Below are 22,030 nucleotides of genomic sequence, written 5' to 3' on the forward strand. Positions count from 1 at the left end.
TGGCCTTTCAGCCCATGTCGGTACAGGACTCGTTTGACTGTTGATAATGACACACTCTTACCAGCTTCAGCCAGCATCTTCACAAGGTCTTTTGCTTTTGTTCTTGGGTTGAGATGCACTTGAAGGACCAAAGCATGTTCATCTCTGGGACACAGAACCCGTCTCCTTCCTGAGCAATATGATGGCTGGACATTCCCATGGTGTTTATACTTGGGTATAAAGGTTTGAACAGATGAACGTGGCACCTTCAGGCATCTGGAAATTGCACCCAAGGATGAACCAGACTTGTGCAAGTCCACAATTCTCTTCCTGATATCTTGGCTAATTTCTTTTGATTTTCCCATGATGCTACACAAAGAAGCAGTGTGTTTCAGGTGTGCCTTAAAATACATCCACAGGTGTGCCTCCGATTAACTCAAATGTTGTCAATGAACCTATCAGAGGCTTCCAAAGACATGACATCATCATCTGGGCTTTCCCAAATTGTTTAAAGGCATAGTAATCTTAGTGTATGTAAACTTCTGACTCTCAAGAAAATAATAAAAAAATGTCTAAAAAATTATCTCTCTCATTATTCTGGCATTTAGCAAATAGAAATAATTTTGGTAATCCTAATTGACCAAAAACAGTAAAAGTTTAATCTGATTTAATGTTAGACGGTGAGAAAAAAAAGTTTATGTGCCTTTTTATATAGTGTATGTAAACTTCTGGTTTCAACTGTATATACCATTTTAGCTTTCTAATCCCCACATTAGGAAATGCTTATGATACTGCATATATCTGTCTGCACTATTTACAATTCTTAATGCACCTTACACTGATGTTCTTTATAGGCCAGTATGCAACCAACTGTCTTTCTGTCTTTATTTGTCTTTTTGGATCTTATTTGCTGTTTTTAATCATCTTTTCCATTGTGTTTCTTTTTTTCGCTTTGTCAATGTATTTTGAAATTTTAAAGAGTTTTGTGCCTGTGAAAACATCACCAGTCATTTGTTAACACATATTGCGTTAATGCATAATTTTTTAAATGTGAATGTAAAATGCATTTCTGAAAAGCAGTTACAAACCCTTGAGTTCTGTCTAGACAGTTCATCAGATACATTATCAGTGGCACACAGTATTTCCTGTTCTGCGATGTAACTGTCAGGGACGCTAGAGAAAGCACACAGCATGTACTATATAAGGTTAAATACACTGTGTGAAAGTGTTATTTATTTCTCCTTCTCTCAGAGATATTCTTGCTAAAATGGCTCATGCATCAGAAAGAAAAAAAGAATCTGAAATCTCTATGACTCATACATGTTTCACTGCTTTACTTCTGTCATTTCTAATTCCATGTGAACTACATGCAGTATGCTGTGCTGTTGCAGAGGGCTGGAGTGGTGTAGAGTGAGATGGGGGATGGTAAAAAACTGGAGGCTTCTGCTTCCCGCTGTGCAGCAGCCAAAAATCCAGAGGCACATTTTTTTTATCCTTGAAAACTTCCTCCTATAGCAGCACGTTTCATCCTGCGTGTTAGAGCATCAGAAATAACAGCACAATCATGGATTTCTTATCGATGCTTCATTTTTTAACACATCTTTATTAAACACATCGACCATTTACCATCTTTGTGATACATACTTGTACCTTCTCCAGGAGAATAAGAGGATACTGTGCGGTAGTTTTCTATAAGAGCACTCAAAGCATTTTTCTTGTTACAGAAAAAAGGTAACCATGGCAATGGTATTCTCCAGGCAGGTGAGAGTCTGGACAGGCACGCTTTTCAAGCACCATTTGTTTCCAGTTGGAAATGCATGTGGGATTCTGGTGAATTTAATTCCACTCAGGCATGGTGTGTGTAGGCAAAGAAGGCGCTATCAGATGTTGTTTCCAACATTGCAAAGAGAGAAAAAATACCATAACATGATGCAAAACACAGGATATTACACACTTTGCACATACAGCAAACATTAAAGTATCATTAAGTGTTAGTTGATAGTGGTACTGATGCATGCAGTGGTCTAATGTCACTCTTCTGAATGCACATTGCAGCAAACTGCCTTACCAAAAGGGGTTTCCAGCGCAAGCAACAGTACAGACACAATATTAAGTATTGATTTTTTTACCCCTCCAGAAAAAATAACATCAGCTACTGCAACAATCTAGGCTGGAGAATAAGGGAATATTTACAGAAGAATCTCATATCAATCCCTGGTTCAATCTTCTGTCCTTGTGTTATTATTGTGCCCTAAATTCCCATGTTGATTTGTCCTTTTTGATTTGCCTTTAATGTTCAGCTGTAAGAAATAACACATGTAACTCCTGCTATCTTTCCATACTCCTTTAACTTTAATATCATCTGATTGTCTTTGGTTGAAGTTTCATATAGGCAACCCTAGACAAGCCACATCCACAAATGCTCTTTAAGGCCTATAAACTATTCAAGTACAATGAAATAATCTGTGATCACAAATAACTGTGACCAGCTATAGCTGTAGCATATATAATTCTCAGAAAACACTCAACCACAATGTCTTAAATAAGTCAGTAACACAATTTTCTGACCAATCAAACACTTAAACAAACAGTATGTAAAATTCCACCGCTAAGGGGCTCTAATTTAAAATAATAGCAGAAGATGACAAATAAGGATGCACTTCCTGGGTTCATCCACCTCCATCGTTTGTCTTTTGGTTTAAATCGAGGACTTTATTCAATGAAAACTCCACTTCATAAATAACGGCAGTTGCTAACGCAGCTGAAAGGGGGTCAGCATCCTTTGCCTTGTGTTGAGGAGGCAGCTGAGAGGATACCTGGAGAGATTGGGTATGGGTCTGGAGCAGGCCTGGAGGATGGCCATCAGGGGGCCAGAGCAGTTGTGCCGACCGGCATATGCTCCGATACCCGACCTGACTCCATAAATGTATATTTACTAAAAAGTAAACCCCTGTCATTGCTTCACGGATTAATTTTGTATCACGATGGAGAAAAGCAGTTCAAAGATGCCTTCCAGGTAAACAGAATGCTTTGCAAGTAAAGGGAAAAGACTGCCAACCTATGACAGAGAACAATCATGGTCCATCACAAGTAAGCAGCAAAAAAACATGGATAAGATACAGTCTTGTTTCATGGAGGGCTTTGCCATAATGATGGCCTTCCCATTTAACACTAGGTGATCTGTACACCACATGGAGTGAAGTTTTTATTGAGCAAAATCCTCAGTTTGAAACAAGAAGCAAGCAACAGATGTGGTCGGACCTGAGCAACACATCTCTGTACTCAACCAGGAAGTGTCTAGAGGGGCGCTTGGGGGACAGAACATGTAACAGCCAATGGCAGACAATAATCTTGGTCCATAACAAGTAAACAGTACAAAACACGAATGAGATAAAGCGACAGAACTGCAGCAGTAGCAGTTTGCATCCTTAAGCCCAGCTCGGATCGAAGATTCACAATGAGACGAGTTGAAACTCGCAACTTTAACGCAATATTCTGAAAGCCTGTGAGTTCACACCTCAGTGACTGGAAGAGACGATCTATTGTTTTTCTTAAGTTACTGCACAATACATTTGTCTCTACAAAGACAGCCCTATGTATTCAACAGCTTTTCCCCTTCCTTTTTATCTTTACCATCATGATAACATGTGACATTAGGTTGCGTGATTTCTGCATGAAGGTGATAATTCTCTATTGTCATCACAATCATAGCATGCTGCAAGCATGTATCAGTAACCTTTTACAGCACATACAAGCACAAAAATGCTTTGCTAGCTCAGCCTTGTTATAACAAAGCTATCTGCTGAAAACAACATTTATACATAGACAACTATAGCTACAACAGCCTTGAATTTCTTATGTATTACTTAGAATAGCATTGTGCATCCTGCTTACATGTCCAGCTGATGGAGAGAATAGGAGTGTTTAACAGGTAAAACATTTCTGTGGATTTTGAAAAGATTGATGAAATTCTGTCCAAAATACCCATCATTGTTTTAATGAAAAACTCGTTGGCATATATAGTCTATCAAAACAAGATTTCCATTTCCCATTTATCTGTTTGCAATGTCCAAAAACCAGCTGCTTGCAATCTGGCAAACTGAATCACAAGCAACACTGTCAGATAACCTGATGTGAGTGGCAACAGCTCAGTTCAGACAGCTGTAACTATCCCCACAGTCGTTCTTACGCGGTCTCATTGCATCGTGAATCCTCGGTCTTAACTGGGCTTTATGCAGCAGTCTTCAAGTAACACCCAGTATTTCCACAGAAATAGTTAACATATTGTGTCTGCCATGACATCTACAAAAAGAAAAGGACCATTAATAAACATGAAGGATTCCTCTGATTTTGAAAACTGTTCAGACTTAATGTAACTGTAAGTGCTCATCTAGAATAATATATAACATATGCGTCATCATTTTCTGATTGATGTGGATTTTTGGTGCAAAAATTCTACATACTGTTTATTTAACTACGGGTTTGTTTGAAAGGCCAGAACAAACACAATAAATATGTTTCACCTCACAGAAAACACACATAAAAATCCTATATCTGCTTTATAAAATCTTTCAATCAGCTGCCTCATTTAAGATCTACATCCCTAATTTAATGTGTTTAATTAGGATTATACATCATCTACTTTCAGGTTAAACATGAGAATTATCCTGCTGAATTAAACCTCCTCTCTGATGATTTCCTCAAGGAGAGTGAGCTTTATTGGAGTCTATTGGAGCTGCTGGACTGAATGTGAGTGACGAGAGCTGGAAGTCATCACCAGCTTAGCAACGTGTGTCTTAGAGTGAAGGCACTCTTCAAACAGACCTCAAATTCATAAGGATGACAGACACCGTAGGGGGAAACGATGCAGAAGAGAGGGGAAAGAGAGGGCAAGCACGTGATCTTGTTTTCAGAATGACACCCTTGAACTACACTCTAGTACCAAAACATCTTTAAGGCAAATGTGAATACTGATCCATTACACAGAGAAGGACAAGTGACAAAATGCATCTCTAGAAAGAACTAATATGCAGTGATAATGTTAAATGAGACTGGATTTTAAAGGTGCCCTGATGAGTGCTTTTTTAAAGAAACATAAGCTTATATGTACTCATTGTTTTTTTCAACAGTACTTTGTGTTAAATTCACAGATGAATTATTACAAATTCATCCTAAAATCTGCATTTTTAGGTAATTTGCATTTTCTTTTTTTAGGGATTTCTTTTATTTTAACTACAAAAACTCAAATCTATGAAAGTTATTTGTCTTTTCAAGCCATATTTATCCAACAAGCCCAGATTATTCAATTCATAGTAGGGCCAAGACAGTCAACAGGCAACATTTGCTTCCCTCTGTTACTTGTACCTTTAACAAACATTGCAAATCTTATTTTTTGTGCCTTGTATCTTGAAATAAAGTTTTATCTGAGCTAACCAAGTGAATGTTGCTTTAAATAGATGTAATTAGAACTTTTATTAGAAATTTGACAGTATACTTGCTTAGATTTGAGTTTTTGATGAATGCAGTCTTCCTAAGGTTTGTTTCCACCCAATGGTCTCGTTCAGTTCAGTTCTGGTCAGTGTCCAAGTATTTGTGTTTTCATTGTCAAAATTGGAAAGGTACTAAAGCACATCAGGAAAGATGTCTAGTACACTCCAGAAATCCAAATTATTTAATGCATCAAAACAGTCATGTTTCAAGCACTGCTATTCCTAATCAAACTAAAGAGACAACCGTGAGCCTCATTATGTACAGGTGAAGGTAATCACATCAACAGTCACATGACCACAAATCATTACATGAGCAACTTTCAAAAACAAATGCAAACCAAGAATGTCAAAACCTATAACCCAGTGAAAATACAAAATAGTTATTAATCAATCAACCTTTGTTTGTATAGCAACAATTCATAGCTAAAGTTATCTCAAGACACTTTAGAAAGAGGGCAGGTCTAAACCGTAGCCTCTGATGTTGCCTATTATTATAAAGACTGGGACTGATCACCATGAGCTCAGCACTAGCAGTATTTAGGCCTGCAACAGTAGTTAAAGAACCTTCTCTTTAAGGGGCAGGAATCGGACTCAAAACCAGACTGAAGCTCACTGGAGTTGGAAAGGAGGGTGGGAGAAAAGCAGGACGCGGATGGGAACAGAAGAAACAACAAAACAAGGTACCAAAGTAAGCATCCTCTGTTGGCATCCTTCTGTTGGGGTCCCAACAGCCTTTCTGACCCTAAAGAGAAGAGCTAGACTCACTACAGTTGGTTGGCTGCTTAAACAATGCGACAGTGGTAATTATAAACATAAAATGCATCATATTTTGTCATTCAAGATGCCAAGTCAAGAGCTATAGTGATGTTTGCAAACAAGCTTGTTCTAAGACCTGGGTTCTTTATGTGAACATCAGCAGCCAGCTCCCATTTGAGAGCTGTTTTCTTTACATTTTGGTTGCTGTTAAAGGCGTCATAAACCCAAAACAGTAATAAACAAAGAACCAACTCTTATTACTGAACTCTTAAAACTGTGCAAAGTAGAACAAAATCAAACGAGCCTATTAGGTGGAAACGCAACTTTTGATACTGGCTTTTGGGGCACGTTGCTACGTTTCTTTAAAAATTGCATCAATTATCTTTTGGCAAAGTTGTACAAAACCATGTACAAGAAAATATTATGTCTCCAACAGTCTTCTTTGCATGCAGCCTTATGCCTGTGCGTGATAAAACATCAAGGGGCCCGCTTGTTATAACATTGCTTATTAGCACTAACAGCAGTCAAAAGCTCAGCAGGGTACCTTTAAGATACATTGTTGGTATGGATTGCAGCACAATTTAGGGGAAGTGTTTACAGAAGCCTAAAGACAACATGTATCCATGCATTTTATGACTCCATTTTTCTTCTGTAATGAGTGTTTCCCAGATGTTTTCTCAGGGTGTCAGTAAAGGAATATTATTTTTCTAATAACCCAAAGATAAGAATCGACAAGAAATGTCTCTTTACAATGGAAAAATGGACCAAATAAAATGTATGTACGCATGTCCACTTAGGGCTCCCATAGAATTTGTCTCATTAGTGGCTTAATCTTTGATAATCACACTTAAGTGACATTTCTTCCCTTTGCAGGAGAGACCTCTTCAAGTTCTCTGTTTTGATAAGGATAGGTCTCCCATTTTCAGCTGTTTGATGTCTGAAAGCTAGCTATTTAAGGGAAAAACATTAAGACAGTGTTTATGAGTAGAGGAGAAAATAACAGCAGCATCTGGTATCTAAGTGACTGGTTTAAGTTAAAGGTGTGCTTCATGGTGTTGTGCATTTCAAGTCAGTCTTTAAGAGAGCCTTTGTTTGGTCAATGTCGCATGTGCGTTCCAAGCCACTGTGAAGGCTAAGCTAGGAAGATGCAGAAAAACTTGAAATAGAGGTTTGAAAAAATAGAGAAAGACACAGAGAAAATAGCTGGATGGGAGTGTACATCCCTGAGGTGCTCCTGGAAGGTGCTGGAATCGTGATCGTGTCTCCTCCAGGGTCCATGACAGTCAAAGTGCCAGACTGCGAGCACTGGAGGCTGAAGCCTGTGCACGCTGCACCACGCCAGGACACTTCTCTCTCTTCTGCAGCTTGTGGTTTTGAAACAAGCCCTCATTTCGTGGGACACCATGAGCTCCATCTGGAAAAGTCAATAACCCTGCAGGCACAGACACAGAACACTATCACCAATGACATAGAGACATCGACATCCTGATGGAAAAACTGAGCCAATAGTGGAAAAAAAGGAAAAAACAAAACTAACCATATCCCTCAACACGCCCATCTTTGAATTCTCCTTCAAACCTCATGCCATCGTACCGTCCAAAGACTCCCAGACCTTGAAATTTTCCATGTGCAAATTCTCCTTCATATCTGATGTGTGAGGAGAGAAAATAACATTTGATTTTAACATTATACCCATTTTTACAGCAGGTGCTTGGGTTTTGTTCCAACCCTTGGCTACTTTCCCAGATGTCATTTCTCTTTTATGACCTCCCCAGTTTCCTACTCTGTCCCCTGTTCAATCCAAAAAAAAGCCATACAAACCAAAAATAATATTAAAAAACTATTTGTGAAAAATATATCATAAAAATGCCACTTTTATTCACAGATGTTGCTTAATTTGCCATTTTTCTCTTTTATAATAGATTACTTTCAGGAAATTGTAGAAAAGTGTCCCAGATTTCACTGAATTTATCAGAATTCCTTCAGGCCACGTGTGTTCGTATCTCTTATGTCATGTATTTCTATTAGGAACAATTCTCTTTAACCTAAGTGCTGCACAATCACACAACGGGAGAAAATAGTACTGGATTTAAAGTTGTGTCAAAGCTTCTCTATAGATTTGCATAGATCTGAAACCTATGCAGAAGGATGTGCACTACTGAAGAAAATGCTACTACGCAGACCATGAGCCCTGTGATGGGTCCGCCGTGTAGAATCACGTGACTGCTACTCTTAGAGTAATGTCTACTGGCATATTGTGTGTACCAAGAGTGAGATGAATGGATGAATGATCCACTTCCTGTCACCCAAAAATATCAGAGGTGCATTTCATATCCACATCTCTCTCAGTGGCTGTACAAACAAGAAAATCTTTTGTTCCACCTCAGCTGATTCAGCATCTGTATTCTCCATCTCCTCTGATGTCTCCTCTGCAATAATTGCAGTATCATCAACTGCTGCTCAATATTTATCAGTTCTGATTCCAACAAAATGGGCCTGTTTCCTGTATTCCTGTACACAAACAAAGAAAGAGTTTTGTGACTGTACTGGAAAATTATGATGTAGCTAACTAAGAAATTGCACTGCCGACTACCCTTTAGGTGAAGTACTGCAGAGCCAGGCAGACACAATAATCATAAGTAGGTAGTGCTCACTACAGTGTGGGCCACTACAGCATTGCTGTGGCATAGAATTGATGCAGAAGCCTAAACCAACCTTAAGAGTACCCACAAAGCAATGCAAAATACTGTAATTTTTCAATGGCAGCAGCTCTTTAGTGTAATGCTCCGACTTACTCACTCCTCACAGATTTATATTACATGCAGAATTTGAGGAGTAACTAGATAACATCTTGACCCCTCCTGTCAGAGTCTACAGGTGGATGCTGGGGTGGAGGTGGGTTGAAGGCAAGAGCGTAGCAATTGCAGAGCAGAGGAACAGTCTGTAAATCTTGCAGCTAAAATAGACTGCTGAATTAGTAGAATGTGTGTCATGATTTCATTAAAAAGCATCTCAAGTGTGAAATTAGTATTATTGAGTTGTCTGTCAGAACTAGTTCACAGGCGACACTCCATATCCTGTACATGAGTAGGTAGTGTTTTTTTTTCAGCTCATTTTAACATAAAAAGCATACAAGAGACATAACTAAATGTATAAAATGGTCCAAAAAAAGTGCAAAGTAGGCAAAATAGCGTGACCAGTTATGCCCATAAACTGTCCAGGTTTATGTGTGATGGGTGGAGATGGTGGCCTGGGAAGTGCTATTCAGGATCAGAGCTGCATGGGAAAAAAACTATCTCTCATTCTGGAGGAATGAGCCCTAATAGACCTGAATCTCTAGCCTCAGGGCAGGGATCAAACAGATGATGAGCTGGGTGGGAAGGCTCTCAAATGATGTGTTGGCTTGGTGAGGCCAAATAACCTGCATATTCATTGTAATTCTTGGTTGAATTTGAGTTATTCCAAACGCACCCCTGATGATGCCAGAAGCTGGTTTAGAGAACAGTTTTATTAGACTAATGCATTTTGTCTTGACCCTGCAAGACAAAATGCAATGCACCAGTCTAATAAAGCTGTTCTCTAAACTACAAGTGTTGTCAGAGCTTTATGTTTCCTTGCCTCAGGACCCACAAGCATCTCCTTAATGAGAAATAGCAACTCAAATTCCTGAAAAAATTTCAACCACTCAAATGTTTTTATAAAGAATTTGCAGTTTGAATAAATAAGAATAAAACAATTGACTTAACAGAGACAGGTAAGAACAAGCATGTTTAAAAACACATCATAACAGAAGTCTTCTTATTATACTCATGGATTATGTGTAAATGTTGAGAAATTAATAAGTTATAGAAAAAACAGCGGTCTTATCCTAAAGCAGGGGGCAAATTTGGTTACTGAGAGGGCCACTTTGTGTTATTTTCACTGCCAGAGGGTCAAATTGTTACAAATGCAATTTATGCCAATATATAGTGTTTTTTAGTGCAGTGAACAAACATGTTAATGGGTATCTTTGCATGTTTTACTTGCATGTCTAAATTTTTATACACTTGACACTGCACACAAAAGATTTTTTACATTTTGACATTCACTGGTAATCAAAGATAATTCTAGAAATGTTCCTGTTTTTTTGTTTTGATGGCAGGATTTATCATGTTTTCCTCAGTTCTACAATTTCTTAATATTTGATCAACTTATTAAATTAACTTTAGGGCCACAGTGAGTGAATGAGAGGGCTGCATGTGGCCCCCCAGCCACCAGTTACGCACCACTGTCCCAAGACAATAAGATAAATAAGCTAAGATCTTGAGAAGCCAACTAAAACAGACTCTTTATCATAGAAGACTTGTTGCCATATTTTTTTCTAGGCACACATTTGAGACTCCCTGAAAACAGATCTGCAACCTATTTTTGAGTTCTGACCCACCAGTTGAGAATCGTCAGTTGTCAAGCTAAATTTTCCTGTTGCACTTTTTTAGTGTCACTTTTCTTTATGGTTATGTTTCATCAAAGTTTGGAAATTGACTTTAGTGCTGCACTGAATGAGGATGGGGGCTGCATGTTGCCTCCTTGGTGGCCAGATGCCCACCCTTGCAGTAAATGGTCTCATTTGTCATCTACCCTGTGTCAGTGTTTAACTGGGTTAAAAAGTTACATAATAAAAATGGTGGATCTTCTAAATGATGATCTGAATGACATCAGTATTATTGTCTGTCTGATTCACAACTTATTTTCTGAGCTTTAAATCTGGTGCAAAACTATCAGGATAGAGATTCTGAATGTGCTCACACCTGGATCCATCTGTAAACAGCAGCACACCAGAGCCATGGAAGAGCCCGTTCTCAAACTGGCCGGTGTAGCAGGTTCCATCCTGAAACTTGAGCTGACCGACTCCATGCCTCCGACCTGGAAAGTCGCACATCATCAGAGTGAGTGAAGGCTCAAGTTCAAACAGATGATGGAAGCACAAGAAATCCTATAAAGTCAAACGACCTTGACACGAGATTTTGAAACCATCTGCTGAAACACATTAATGTACATGAGAATCATCATGCCTCATCTGACTGCTCTGCTCCTTATGGATTTTTCTTTTACAATAATGTGGAACATACTGTAAGAGTATGGCATTTGACCTTGCAATGCGGCTCTGTGTTTTATATTCACATGGCACTTTGGAGCTTAAATATATGTCACGAGTCAGTACATGCTCAGTATCCTCCCCCCCTCGCTGTCAGCTAAAGGTTTACCTCTGAATTAGGAGTCCCATCTGCCTCCTGCACGGTGGGAATTACAGCACTCTAATCCAACAGATTTTTAGCGGGGATTTCTACTTTGGGATCCAGACAGTCAAGTAACAATCTCTGATTCCCTTCCTAGCAGCCTATGATTCACTGCTGATGCTTATAATCATTTCAGAGGGTTCACACCTGCAATTGCTGCACAGGAAATGTAGGCAAAGTTACCTCTGAAGGGCAACGGATTAAACAGCTGAAAATGTGTGGCAGAAACCATTTTCCCACCAACCTAAAAGGAGCTAAAAATAATCATAAATGACAAAATAAATTCCTCTGGATGGTCTATTTCCACATTTTATGACTAATTTGGTCTCTCATGAGCAGCTGACTGAGCACTCTCTACGATTTCCCAAATAGGTCCAAAGTCTAATCCTGAAGATTTGACAAATCCTGAGCCTGTAAATCTGGCTCTGTCTGTCATGGGTTGCCAATGCTAGCTAATTGGGATTTGATTAAATAGCTTGAGCCTGCATGTTGTATGTGTGTGGGGGAGAGTTCAAGCAGTGCAAGCATCCTCATAATCTTTGCAACAGGTAAAAGTTTTGACAAGACATTTCAACATCCACAGAGGAATTTACATGAAACTAAAAGGCTGATGCATGCAGATGTGCAAACCGCATGTGTTCTTATTTAAACAATAATGTTTTTATGTCTGGCTTGGGATTTCCTGGTGATGACCACTGTAAAACATTTTGATATCCAGGACCCAAGATAAGATTAAAAAAAAGCACATACTAGAGCAGAGTGTTATCAACTAATGCAAATAGATTTACTATCGATTTATTATAGCCACCGTCTCGGAAATGCACTGTGAAAAAAACTGATGTTTGTGTCTCTATATATCAGCCATGTGACTGACAAGGGACTAGTCCAGGGTGTACCCAGCCTTGCTCAATGACAGATTGGTGCCCGACATTCACAACCTCAAAATGGGATAAGTGGCATGGATAACGGACGGATGCATGGATGTATGGATTTTTTTTGTATTGCATGGTGTCACGTCCCTACAAAATTACACTAACCAGGAAATATCAGTATTTTTGATATTTGGATGGAACATAGCTATTTTGTTCCTTTTCTTTTGTCGGTCTTTAGTGGAAAAGTTTATATATCAAATGCAATCTTTACATAATAAATACTAAAAGCATTTTCTCGCTCTGTCAGTGTTTCATATTTCACTTCCTTTATCTAATTGCACACCCTTGACACACTGTGTCATTCAAAGTGTGCCCATTCGCTGTAGTGATGTTAAAGCTTGCACAAAGATGGAGAAACAGGACGGTCTTACCTTCTTTCCACTCGCCGTGGTATTCTTCCCCACTGGCGTAGGTGAAAGATCCTCTGGTCAGAGTCATGTCACCCCTGTTTCAAAACGCAAACACTCTCATTGGCAACTACATCAGAAAAAAGTCAATAACTTTGACAAAAACATGGCTGGCATGTGATTTGAACAGTGTGAAATTAGCATCTGTGAGGTTTTCTTGGCTTGGAGATGCCAGTCATTTTCAAGCCATAGCCTTGTACCTTACTGTAAAGAAAGCAATTGAAAAGGAAATTTTTCCTAGTTTTATGTAAAGTGTTTGGAACAAAAAGGTGCCTAGTATCTCTCAGGGACATTCTGTTTTTAAGCAAAGACTTCTAAATCTCACCTACTAAAGGATAGCTTAATGCAACAATGGTAAGGACAACAGAAATCCCAGTCTTATTGTGGGATTAAAAAAGATTTAAAATTTGAATTTAGTATCATCTTTTACCAGATAAATTAAAAAAGAAAAAACACACATTAAGCTCAGCACAAATCTACCAACTTTATGTTATCAGTATTAAATAGGGATGTACTTAAATGCAATACTAATGTGGCAATTTGAACCCATTTCACAGAAACAAGGACTATAATAATGCTGTCTCCTTATGGCTTTATTTGTTCAATGCCAGGAGGCAAAGACTGCCTTTAGCTGTTTCCACCAAATAGTCTGGTTCAGTAATGTAGCAATCATTTGTGTCTCCACTGTCAAAAGTTAGTAAAGATAACAAAAAAAAAAAAAAAAAAAAAAAAAAAGATCGGTACTGTCATACTTTTTTGGCACCTTTCTGCTCCATTAATGATCCTTGTGGTACAGACCTTCATAGGTATCAGTGTTGAAAAGGAGGGTCAGATTGAACTGGACGGTGCCACTAAGAACCCCTGCCTACCAAGTAAGGGTAAGGTTGGTAGTAGAAATGCAAGTAACTGACTTCAACAATGGTGGAGAATCATGTATAGTCTATCAGGTTGTCCAATTGATTGAGTGTGGGTTGGTATGGTTCTGTACGTTAAAAATAGATTGCATTTCCACAGACACCTGAACCCTCACTTGGTGGGTGAACTGTATAGTATGTCACGTCACAGGCAGCGCAAGATAGAATATGTCCATAGAAATGTTTGAGTTGTAATATCATATACATTGATAAAGCCACAAAACTAAGCTGAGCTGTTTCCGTAGTCACCACAAGCATTCAGTAAGTGGTAAATATAATCTGAACTCAACTTTATGCTCCTTCCCCTACCTTAAAGGAAAATCAAGACCTTAAGTGTCCCTCTATTGTGTGTGCAGTTCCACCCTTTTGGGACGGGTAAGTAGGTAAGCTTGGCACCCCTATGGAAAGGGGTTCCAAAAGGGTGGGACAATACTGGTCAGATATTTGGGACCCCTTTTCAACTTTTGATAACGGAAATTCAATTTAAGTGATACCGTGCCATATCAAACTGAACCGAACCACTCAGTGGAAACAACCTGAATGACAGGACAAACAGCTGTCTGGCTAAGGGGTGTCACCAAGATAGTTAGGAAATTATCCATAGCCATGGATATTTGAAACAGTGTCTCACATGTCAGACTAATTTTTGTTGTATCGGTAAGTCGACCCTTAAAATAAACATATTATCATTATTTAGAGAAGGGTATATACTTATGGATTTTATAGTTTAGAATTGGGTCTTATTTTTAGGTTTGAATGTAGAGGCAAGGTTGAAGGATAACTGACAAGATATTTATTTTTTACAGATAATAAATTTAATATAATAACTGTATGAATATTTAAAATAAATGATTAAATCTTGGTACAAACCCAGTAAAATGATACACATTATAATGAGATTGAAGTGTTTACTTACATCCCTATAGGGTTTTACTTTTGTCACAATATCCAACACCCTGACAAACTGGCAAGACTGTTATTTTCAGTATTACCTTTGTAAATAGAATTATTTTCTGTTTTTTGTTCTTAAATTGGATGAAAATGATTGTCTTAACCTTTGTGAGGAAAGGCAGTGGTTTAAGCACATGTCCTTGTATATGAACTAAGGACTGAGCACTCATTAAATCTGTTAAATTCAAGGTGTACAGTAGGATACGTGTGTGGTGTTGGTTTAAACCCAGTTAAACGCACATATCAACGAGTTAAAACCTCTTGCTAAGGAAAAGACTAAAAACGTGACTGTAGCATTACTGCAAATACAAACAAAAGCTTAGGGCATTGTGACTATTTAAATACTGTACAGTAGCTCTCTTGCTTTAAAGCCAAATGCTCGATGGGTGTCATTTAACCCTTCTGACGGCCACCGAGTGAATAATTCATTATCTTACACAGACAACCGTCAATGTAAATTATCTAACTTAGGGCTGTCAATATGTTTGCCCACCGCAGCCTTACAGACAGGTTGCAGAGAAGCCTGTCGTTTTAATAACAAGCCTATTAAAATCAGCAACATCATGAAACACGGTGAGGCTATTCATAGCAAGCGACATTACCTTTAGGAGCTATCTTTTCTTATATTTACCTGTACGCTACGTTAGGCGTCTTCGAAGCATGGAAACCACAATACAAGACCGGAGGGGCGTAAAAATATAAAAACACCGGCTGAGAAACGTATGTCGCTTTCAGGTTCTCTCCGTAAGCTCCAAAATGCGAATTTCAGTGTCTCATAAGGCATTAATGCAAGTTTTATGTTGGCTAGATTGGTCGCAAATGAGAAGATAACGGTGACAACAGCGTTTAAGAAAACGCTGTTTTACTTTGGGATGAGTATAATGAGTTCGCCACAACAGCTTCGTGAATACTTCCCAATGTAGGTCAAACACAAAAGCCTCAATGTTTGACTTGATTTATTATGACCCCTTAAATTGCAATTCAGCGGCAGAAATAGCCGTCAGTTCCCTCTTTTTTGAGTTATTATTTGGCTCATATTGGCCATCTTTTATGTTGTTTCTGTTCACTTTCTTCGGAGCCTAAGCTCAGAACTGCCTTGTTTCCGACAGCACCTGAAGGGTGCATTACAATAGCATCAATGCAGCCTGACCGCCGCGCTGTTTCATTGCCTGACTGTTGTTGGCTCTCATTGAAAACTTTATCTGATTGGTCTGGTGTGTTTTAGCTTGTAGGCTGAGGCCGACATATTTATGAAAGACATTTTAATGTAGCTCTCTGAAGCGTTTTAAACACGATTCTGATGCTTACTTAGCTTTATGGCCACTCTCTGTCCTATTTATGGGCTATTTACTGTACTATAGTATACATTATTAGAGATTATAAATTGTAGATCACTTCTCATATTACAAATATAGATAGGACTTTGGTTTACTACTACTGGCTGATAGTACAACATTTTGCCCTCCATAAATGACATTAAAAACACAAAATAACAAAACTCCTATAATATGGGTCGCAGATGGCCTAGTGGTTAGGTCACACCCCATGCAGGCAGGACGCCCTGGTTCAAGTCCACCTGCAGCTCCTTTCCTGCATGTCTCACCCCCACTCTCTCATCCCTGTTTCTGTCTCTATTCCCTACCCTCTTCTCTAAATAAAGGCATAAAGAGCCCATAATATAAAATTAGCCCATAAAGAAAGGAAATTTGTGTTTGGCAGATTATTTCTTTGTTGTAACAATGTTTCTTGGCATCAAATCTTATACCTTTGGAAAGTTTGTTTATTATCCTTTTAAATAGAGCCATATTTGTAAGGAACATGCATTTGTCGGATGAGAAGCAGAGCTGAGTACGTGGGTTGCGTCCGTGAAAAATTGGCCAAATCGTCTCTGCCAATGCCAAACAGCTTATTCTGTTATTGACTTTTGTTTGGTGTTTTTTGGTGGATTTGATGATTGAAGTCTGAAAAAAACAAGACATATTGGCAATCCCACAATTTATTCATTTAACAGTCTATCATGGGCACAACCCACACACTCAACTCTGCAGCATATCCCACATAATGCATATTCCTTTCAAATGCTGCAGACTTTAAAGGGAAATTAACAAGCTTTCCAACATTATAAGATTTATTGCCAAGAGCACTGTCACAACAAAATAAACTACAAAACACAAATTTCCTTACTTTTTGTACTTAGTTATCTTAAAACGAACAAACACTTAATATATATGGCTTTTGATAAGTCAAAATATCTTATGGACATTCTTGTCATATTGCATTTATTTAGGGCATGAAGAGATAACTGCAGTTAAAAATATAATCGTGAGAAGCTATAACTGATTGCTCCTGAAAATCCAATTAAAATCACAAACAGATCAAGAGTTAAGCCTATTTCTAGTAAGTCACAGACAGCTGCTGCAACTTCAATTAACAAGATTTTAAGTACCTATTTCAAGGTAGTCTATACAGTAGATTTTAATGTTAAAGTACAGAATCAAATGTGAACACTAAGCTTGTTCAAGAGAAAAAGTGAAGGGGACATCAAGGTCAGCATTCTGAATTGTCTCAAAATCTTAAAACTTGTATCATATTTTGTTAAATATCGGCAGTACTACTCACAGTACAAACGTTTCTCTCATGCTTGACCATGAAAATAGATCAGAGTTAGTCCAACAGGTAACATCTTTTACCCAGTGATAAATCTTTTCTCTGAATCATCTGTTTGGTGTCCTAAATGCCTGCATTGTAAGCATCTACTACTGACCATTAGTTCATATCTGCATTATTTGCCAATGGCATCTGTCAAAAGGGCTGATACTGATACCAATGTTGAACTGATACATCTGTGCACCCCTAATAAAACAATTACCAAAATGTGCAGAATCAATGCCTTGATAATGACTCTACAAAATTGTAATGGTATGGGCGTGTTAATAACAGACTAAATCAAACTGGCTGGCCAACAAGTCCATATGTGGAACCACATTGCAGGATCTGCTGCACAGTGTATTTCATTTTATAGTGTTTCCTGTGTTGACATGTAAATTTTGGATGTAGAGATTTTGACAAATTAACACAACATCTAGGAATGGATAATGAGATTATAACTTTAGATCCTAACAAATAGAGACATAATCCAATCATTATTGAAAATAAAACAATTAAAAATACATGGATGTATGCTCTTTTAGGGCTTCCATACGTCACTTACTTTCGCCATTTTTCCCCCAGATGCACATTTGTGACCTACTTAAATAAAATCCATGACCCACTTTCAGATTCCGACCCACCAGTTGAGAACCACGGATGTAGAGATATTCAGCATTAGCCTGCTTTACTTCTTTTTTCATAACTGATACTCATTTTGTAGGGAATTAAATACCTTAAAGTATCCGGCTTTTTGTTTACATTGCAGGGCTAAATGCGATAGATTGCATATTACATTAACTCGTTTCATATCTATTATGCTGATTAAATCCTACTATTTGGTTCTGATTCTCTTCGTGACCACGGATGGTGAATTTCGAGAGCTTTTTCCTTCACCAGTGACTTCCTCCTCGACACGGGGGCGCGCGCGCTCACATAGCAGAGCGCTTCCTCTTCCCGTGCTGAGCTGTGCTGGTGCCCGCCAGACAAGAACGATAGAAAATGGCGAGTCAGTGTAAAAGGCAGCAATGCACAATCGACAGGCGCGGCTTTCGGCAGGAACTTGACTCGTGGAGGCATAAACTCATTCACTGTGTGGGTAAGGACAAAGCGAGCTTCTTACTCTTGAGTTTAACAGGTTGAATTTCGCCTCTGCGCGACCGTTATCGGTGTAAATAACCAGCTATCACCGGACTCACTCGGGGCATCTTCGAGCGACTTTTTTGTCCTCAACTCTTTCCTGCTCACGGCAGCCTGCCTGAGTTTGTTAAATGTTGCAGTTTATGACCGTTCTGCATGACTTATTTCGTTTTTATGCGATTTTATTGCACGTAAATCCAAAGTGAGGACTTTCCTAATGTAGTAGCGCGACGTTATCGTTAGTTGTTTAAAGGGCACCGTGCTTGTTTTAAAGGGAGTGTCTCCCTTTGCGTTGCGTCGGCTAAAACGTTGTGTTTGCTAAAATGCGCGTTCCCGTGTGATGATACTGTATTTTGGTTGGGGGAGGGCGACTAATGCCTGTGTTGTATGTTTTCAGTTAACATTTAGCTTACTTGCCTTTCATAAGTACTGGGGGCGCGCATTACTGCATTGAGGAAGTGGTTGAGCCCCTTCTGCTGCTGGGGGAGTGTCGGTTTTCGACGACGATAAACGAATAAACTTCTCTTTGACGTAGCAAGTTAGTTTCTAAATACCCCTTAACTACATACGAAATAATTATGCTAAATAAAGGTGTTAAGCTCGTTATTGTGGTGGGCTGGAGGGTTTCGATAAGCTAACTTAAAATTTAGCGACGTGACAATGAAAGCAATATTACTGATGGCAGCTAGCATACAAGGGAAATCATGCAAATAAAGCTTAAAACAGTAATGTTTTAGGCTATTACGGTTTTTGTGGCTATATGGTTGACTGGTATGAGCACCGCTATTAGTAAGACTTAATGTTTTTACTATAAAATCTTGACCTATACACACTTCTACAGATAATTGCTGATGTTATTGCGCATCTTATTTTATATATGATGTTTTTTTCCCCTAAAGTTTAACTAAAGGTATGGTACCTACAATGAGAAAACATTCGTTATGAATTTGCACTGTAAAAAGACAGAATAATTGTGATGCACATTCATGCCAGCTCTGTGCGTGAACTATCCTATATAGTTAGACCTGATTTCTTCCATGAACTATTACAAAATCTTCCGTATGGATTTTCACAAACATTTGTTGCTTCCAAAAACAAGATCCCACTATCTCAAATATCCCCTGATTTATATTTTAAAGCCCTTGCAAAGTTGACATTTTTGTTTGTGGATAAAATATGTAGGAACTTTGGATTAAATACTCATAGAAATATATACATGTAGATGAGGAATATGTGAGTTTTTCAAAATAAATGCCCATATAATCACATTCAGTTGATTTTAATTAATGGTTTTATACTCTGTGATCCACATTCATGTTAAGTACAGAAGGTGAATACCATTTAGACAAAAAATAACAAGATTTTACAAGTTAAACACAGAAGCAGGATTTACTTTCCCATATTCTAGCCATAAAGTGACATTCTCTATGATTTAAAATTATAGCTATATTATGGGATACACTGGCCAGATAGATCTTTTTTATCGATGTTTTACACCTTAACTTAGCTTAATTTAGGAGACATATATTACAACAACAGACATTTTTGATCTGTCAAGATACATTCACTGCTTTCTGCCAGTTGCAATGTTTTTATTTTACAGGCCTTGTTAATTTTTTGGTCCCACTGATTATCATTATTACTACTTACATGAATGTAGCAGTTGAGTACAAAAACGATATCTCACAATCTGTTTTATGCAAATGCAAGTTTTGCTTGAGAGGCGATCTCGCCTCGGGCAATATGGCGGACATGTTGACTTATCATGAAACAGTCAATGAGGTTTCTACGGTTACCATGTCAAAGGAGGTGCTATTAAGGTGTCTTTTTGATGTATTCAAATACCCAATTATCCTTTCACCTTTTCCTGTTTGACCAGCTTTTTAATTATCAAGTAATCCTTACTGGAAAGGTTGCCATGAAGTCTGGCACAGGACAGGTATTGATTATTCCTAGATGACGTGATCTCTGATGTGATCCCAATACTTCTCCTCCTCTGTGACTGTTAGGTTACTTTTTCTTTTCAAAATGAGGCAACAAAGGAGCACAGTCGAGCGATTCCGCTTCTTATGGTGCACCACCAAAAAACTACTACAAGATAACTGATGGGTCAGTACTCGAAAAAGTCCTTTAAATACTTTAATTCTGGGTAAGGCAGTATACAGCCGCAACGTTGTGTCTATAAACTGCCTTACCCAGAATTGGAGTATTTAACAGACTTTTTTTGAGTCCTTTTTTACCTCTGCCAAGGAGGTTATGTGATCAGGTGGGTTTGTTCGTTTGTTAGTTTGTTAGTTTGTTCATTTGTTCATTTGTTAGCAACATAACTCAAAAAGTTGTGGATGGATTTTGATGAAATTTTCAGGAAATGTCACAAATGGCAGAGGGAAGAGCTGATTAGATTTTGGGACTGATCACCGTCTGGATTCAGGCATTTTTTTAAGGATTCTGTGCTATTGGGAGATAGGGCTAATGGAGGTCTGCGCTGTTACCACTTTACACCAGGAGATGGCGGACATGAGTAACTTCAATCCCAGCAGTATTTTGGGTGTGTTTCTGTTCAAAGTTTTGGAGTTTATAGAGTTTGAAATATGCATGCCTGGTCGAGGAGACGAGGCGGAGCGTAACAGAGAGAAAGACAGCGAATTGTAGCGAGAATACTCACAATGCTGGGAGGAATAGAGGAATATTCACCCTCTGCCATGACTTCCAGTGAGACCATGGGTGAGACTGTCAGTGCCTCTGTTGGCACCAGCAGGCAATGCTTCCACCATGACAGTCCACCCATAGCAAAGCCAATGCTTTGCCTCACCGTGTTTCCACCCCACCGGGGAGGGAATAATCGGTGAATGCCGTGGTGGGGGGCACATGGGGATGGATCCAGGAATTTTTTAAAGGATTCTTCACTATTGGGAGATAGGGCTAATGGCGGAGGTCTGCGCTCTCCAAGTGCTTTTCTAGTTTTTTTTACTGAAATGTAGAAAAAACGAAAATTGTATTGCCCAGTTGCACATTTAATCAGACTTTGAGGTACTAAAAAACATTAGTGCACATCTTGGACAGAAGAGTGTGGTTTGTGACTATTGCTATGCAAGTAAATCTCCAAAGATATCCAAACAAATCATTCCATTACCTTTAAGTCCCATGTTTGCTAAGCTTTGTCTGCATAAGTATTTAAAGTGTCAGCTGTGTACAAATCAGAATTTTTGTTTCATACTCATTTTTGTCATTGAATCAGTTAAATGTGGCTGCTTTAGGTCTATTGATATAGCTCCTCTCTGAGCATCTTGATTCTAGACCCATGTTCCTCCATCGGGGATAGACAAATATAACTTATATCTTTGATACGTTTCAATTCTTACCTTTTCATCATTTTGTCCCACACATATTGATAAATGGCTCCTTAATATGAGTAATTTCACACTGTCTAAGGAGCTTGGATGAGATGGAGATGCCATTTTAAACCCTTGCCAATCTCCTGTTAAAGAGTTAATGTTACGACAGATATTGTGTACGCTCTGTACTATCACAAACAGATTA

At 38.6% G+C, this 22,030-nt stretch overlaps 2 protein-coding genes across 3 annotated transcripts in view; one reads left to right on the top strand and one right to left on the bottom strand.

The window, feature by feature from the left end:
- Positions 1 to 728: 728 nt before the first annotated feature.
- Positions 729 to 15,384, bottom strand: morn4 (MORN repeat containing 4). The gene is made up of 5 exons (XM_041789454.1): positions 15,336 to 15,384; positions 12,804 to 12,877; positions 11,012 to 11,126; positions 7,762 to 7,871; positions 729 to 7,656 (listed from the first exon to the last, which is right to left on the bottom strand). The coding sequence occupies exons 2-5, from the start codon at positions 12,868 to 12,870 to the stop codon at positions 7,508 to 7,510; spliced, it is 441 nt and encodes a 146-aa protein (XP_041645388.1). The 5' UTR covers positions 12,871 to 12,877; positions 15,336 to 15,384; the 3' UTR covers positions 729 to 7,507.
- Positions 15,385 to 18,325: 2,941 nt separating this feature from the next.
- The window catches only part of wu:fc17b08 (ligand-dependent corepressor), a 35,752-nt gene continuing 32,047 nt past the window's right edge, over positions 18,326 to 22,030 (top strand). For both annotated transcript variants that reach the window (XM_041790041.1, XM_041790042.1), the window contains exon 1: positions 18,326 to 18,449. In XM_041790041.1, the coding sequence (XP_041645975.1) occupies positions 18,353 to 18,449 (97 nt within the window). In that variant the 5' untranslated portion in view covers positions 18,326 to 18,352. The remainder of the gene's footprint in view (positions 18,450 to 22,030) is intronic.

The sequence above is a fragment of the Cheilinus undulatus genome, linkage group 6 (assembly GCF_018320785.1).
Source record: "Cheilinus undulatus linkage group 6, ASM1832078v1, whole genome shotgun sequence".
NCBI lineage: Eukaryota > Metazoa > Chordata > Actinopteri > Labriformes > Labridae > Cheilinus > Cheilinus undulatus.

Bases quoted from the DNA above. Each gene is read 5' to 3' on its own strand.
- morn4 (XM_041789454.1), bottom strand. From the start codon at position 12,870: ATGACTCTGACCAGAGGATCTTTCACCTACGCCAGTGGGGAAGAATAC. The intron at 11,127-12,803 runs GTAAGACCGTCC...GCGACTTTCCAG, and splicing joins CCACGGCGAGTGGAAAGAAG to GTCGGAGGCATGGAGTCGGT. The intron at 7,872-11,011 runs GTGTGAGCACAT...CTCACACATCAG, and splicing joins CTGTTTACAGATGGATCCAG to ATATGAAGGAGAATTTGCAC.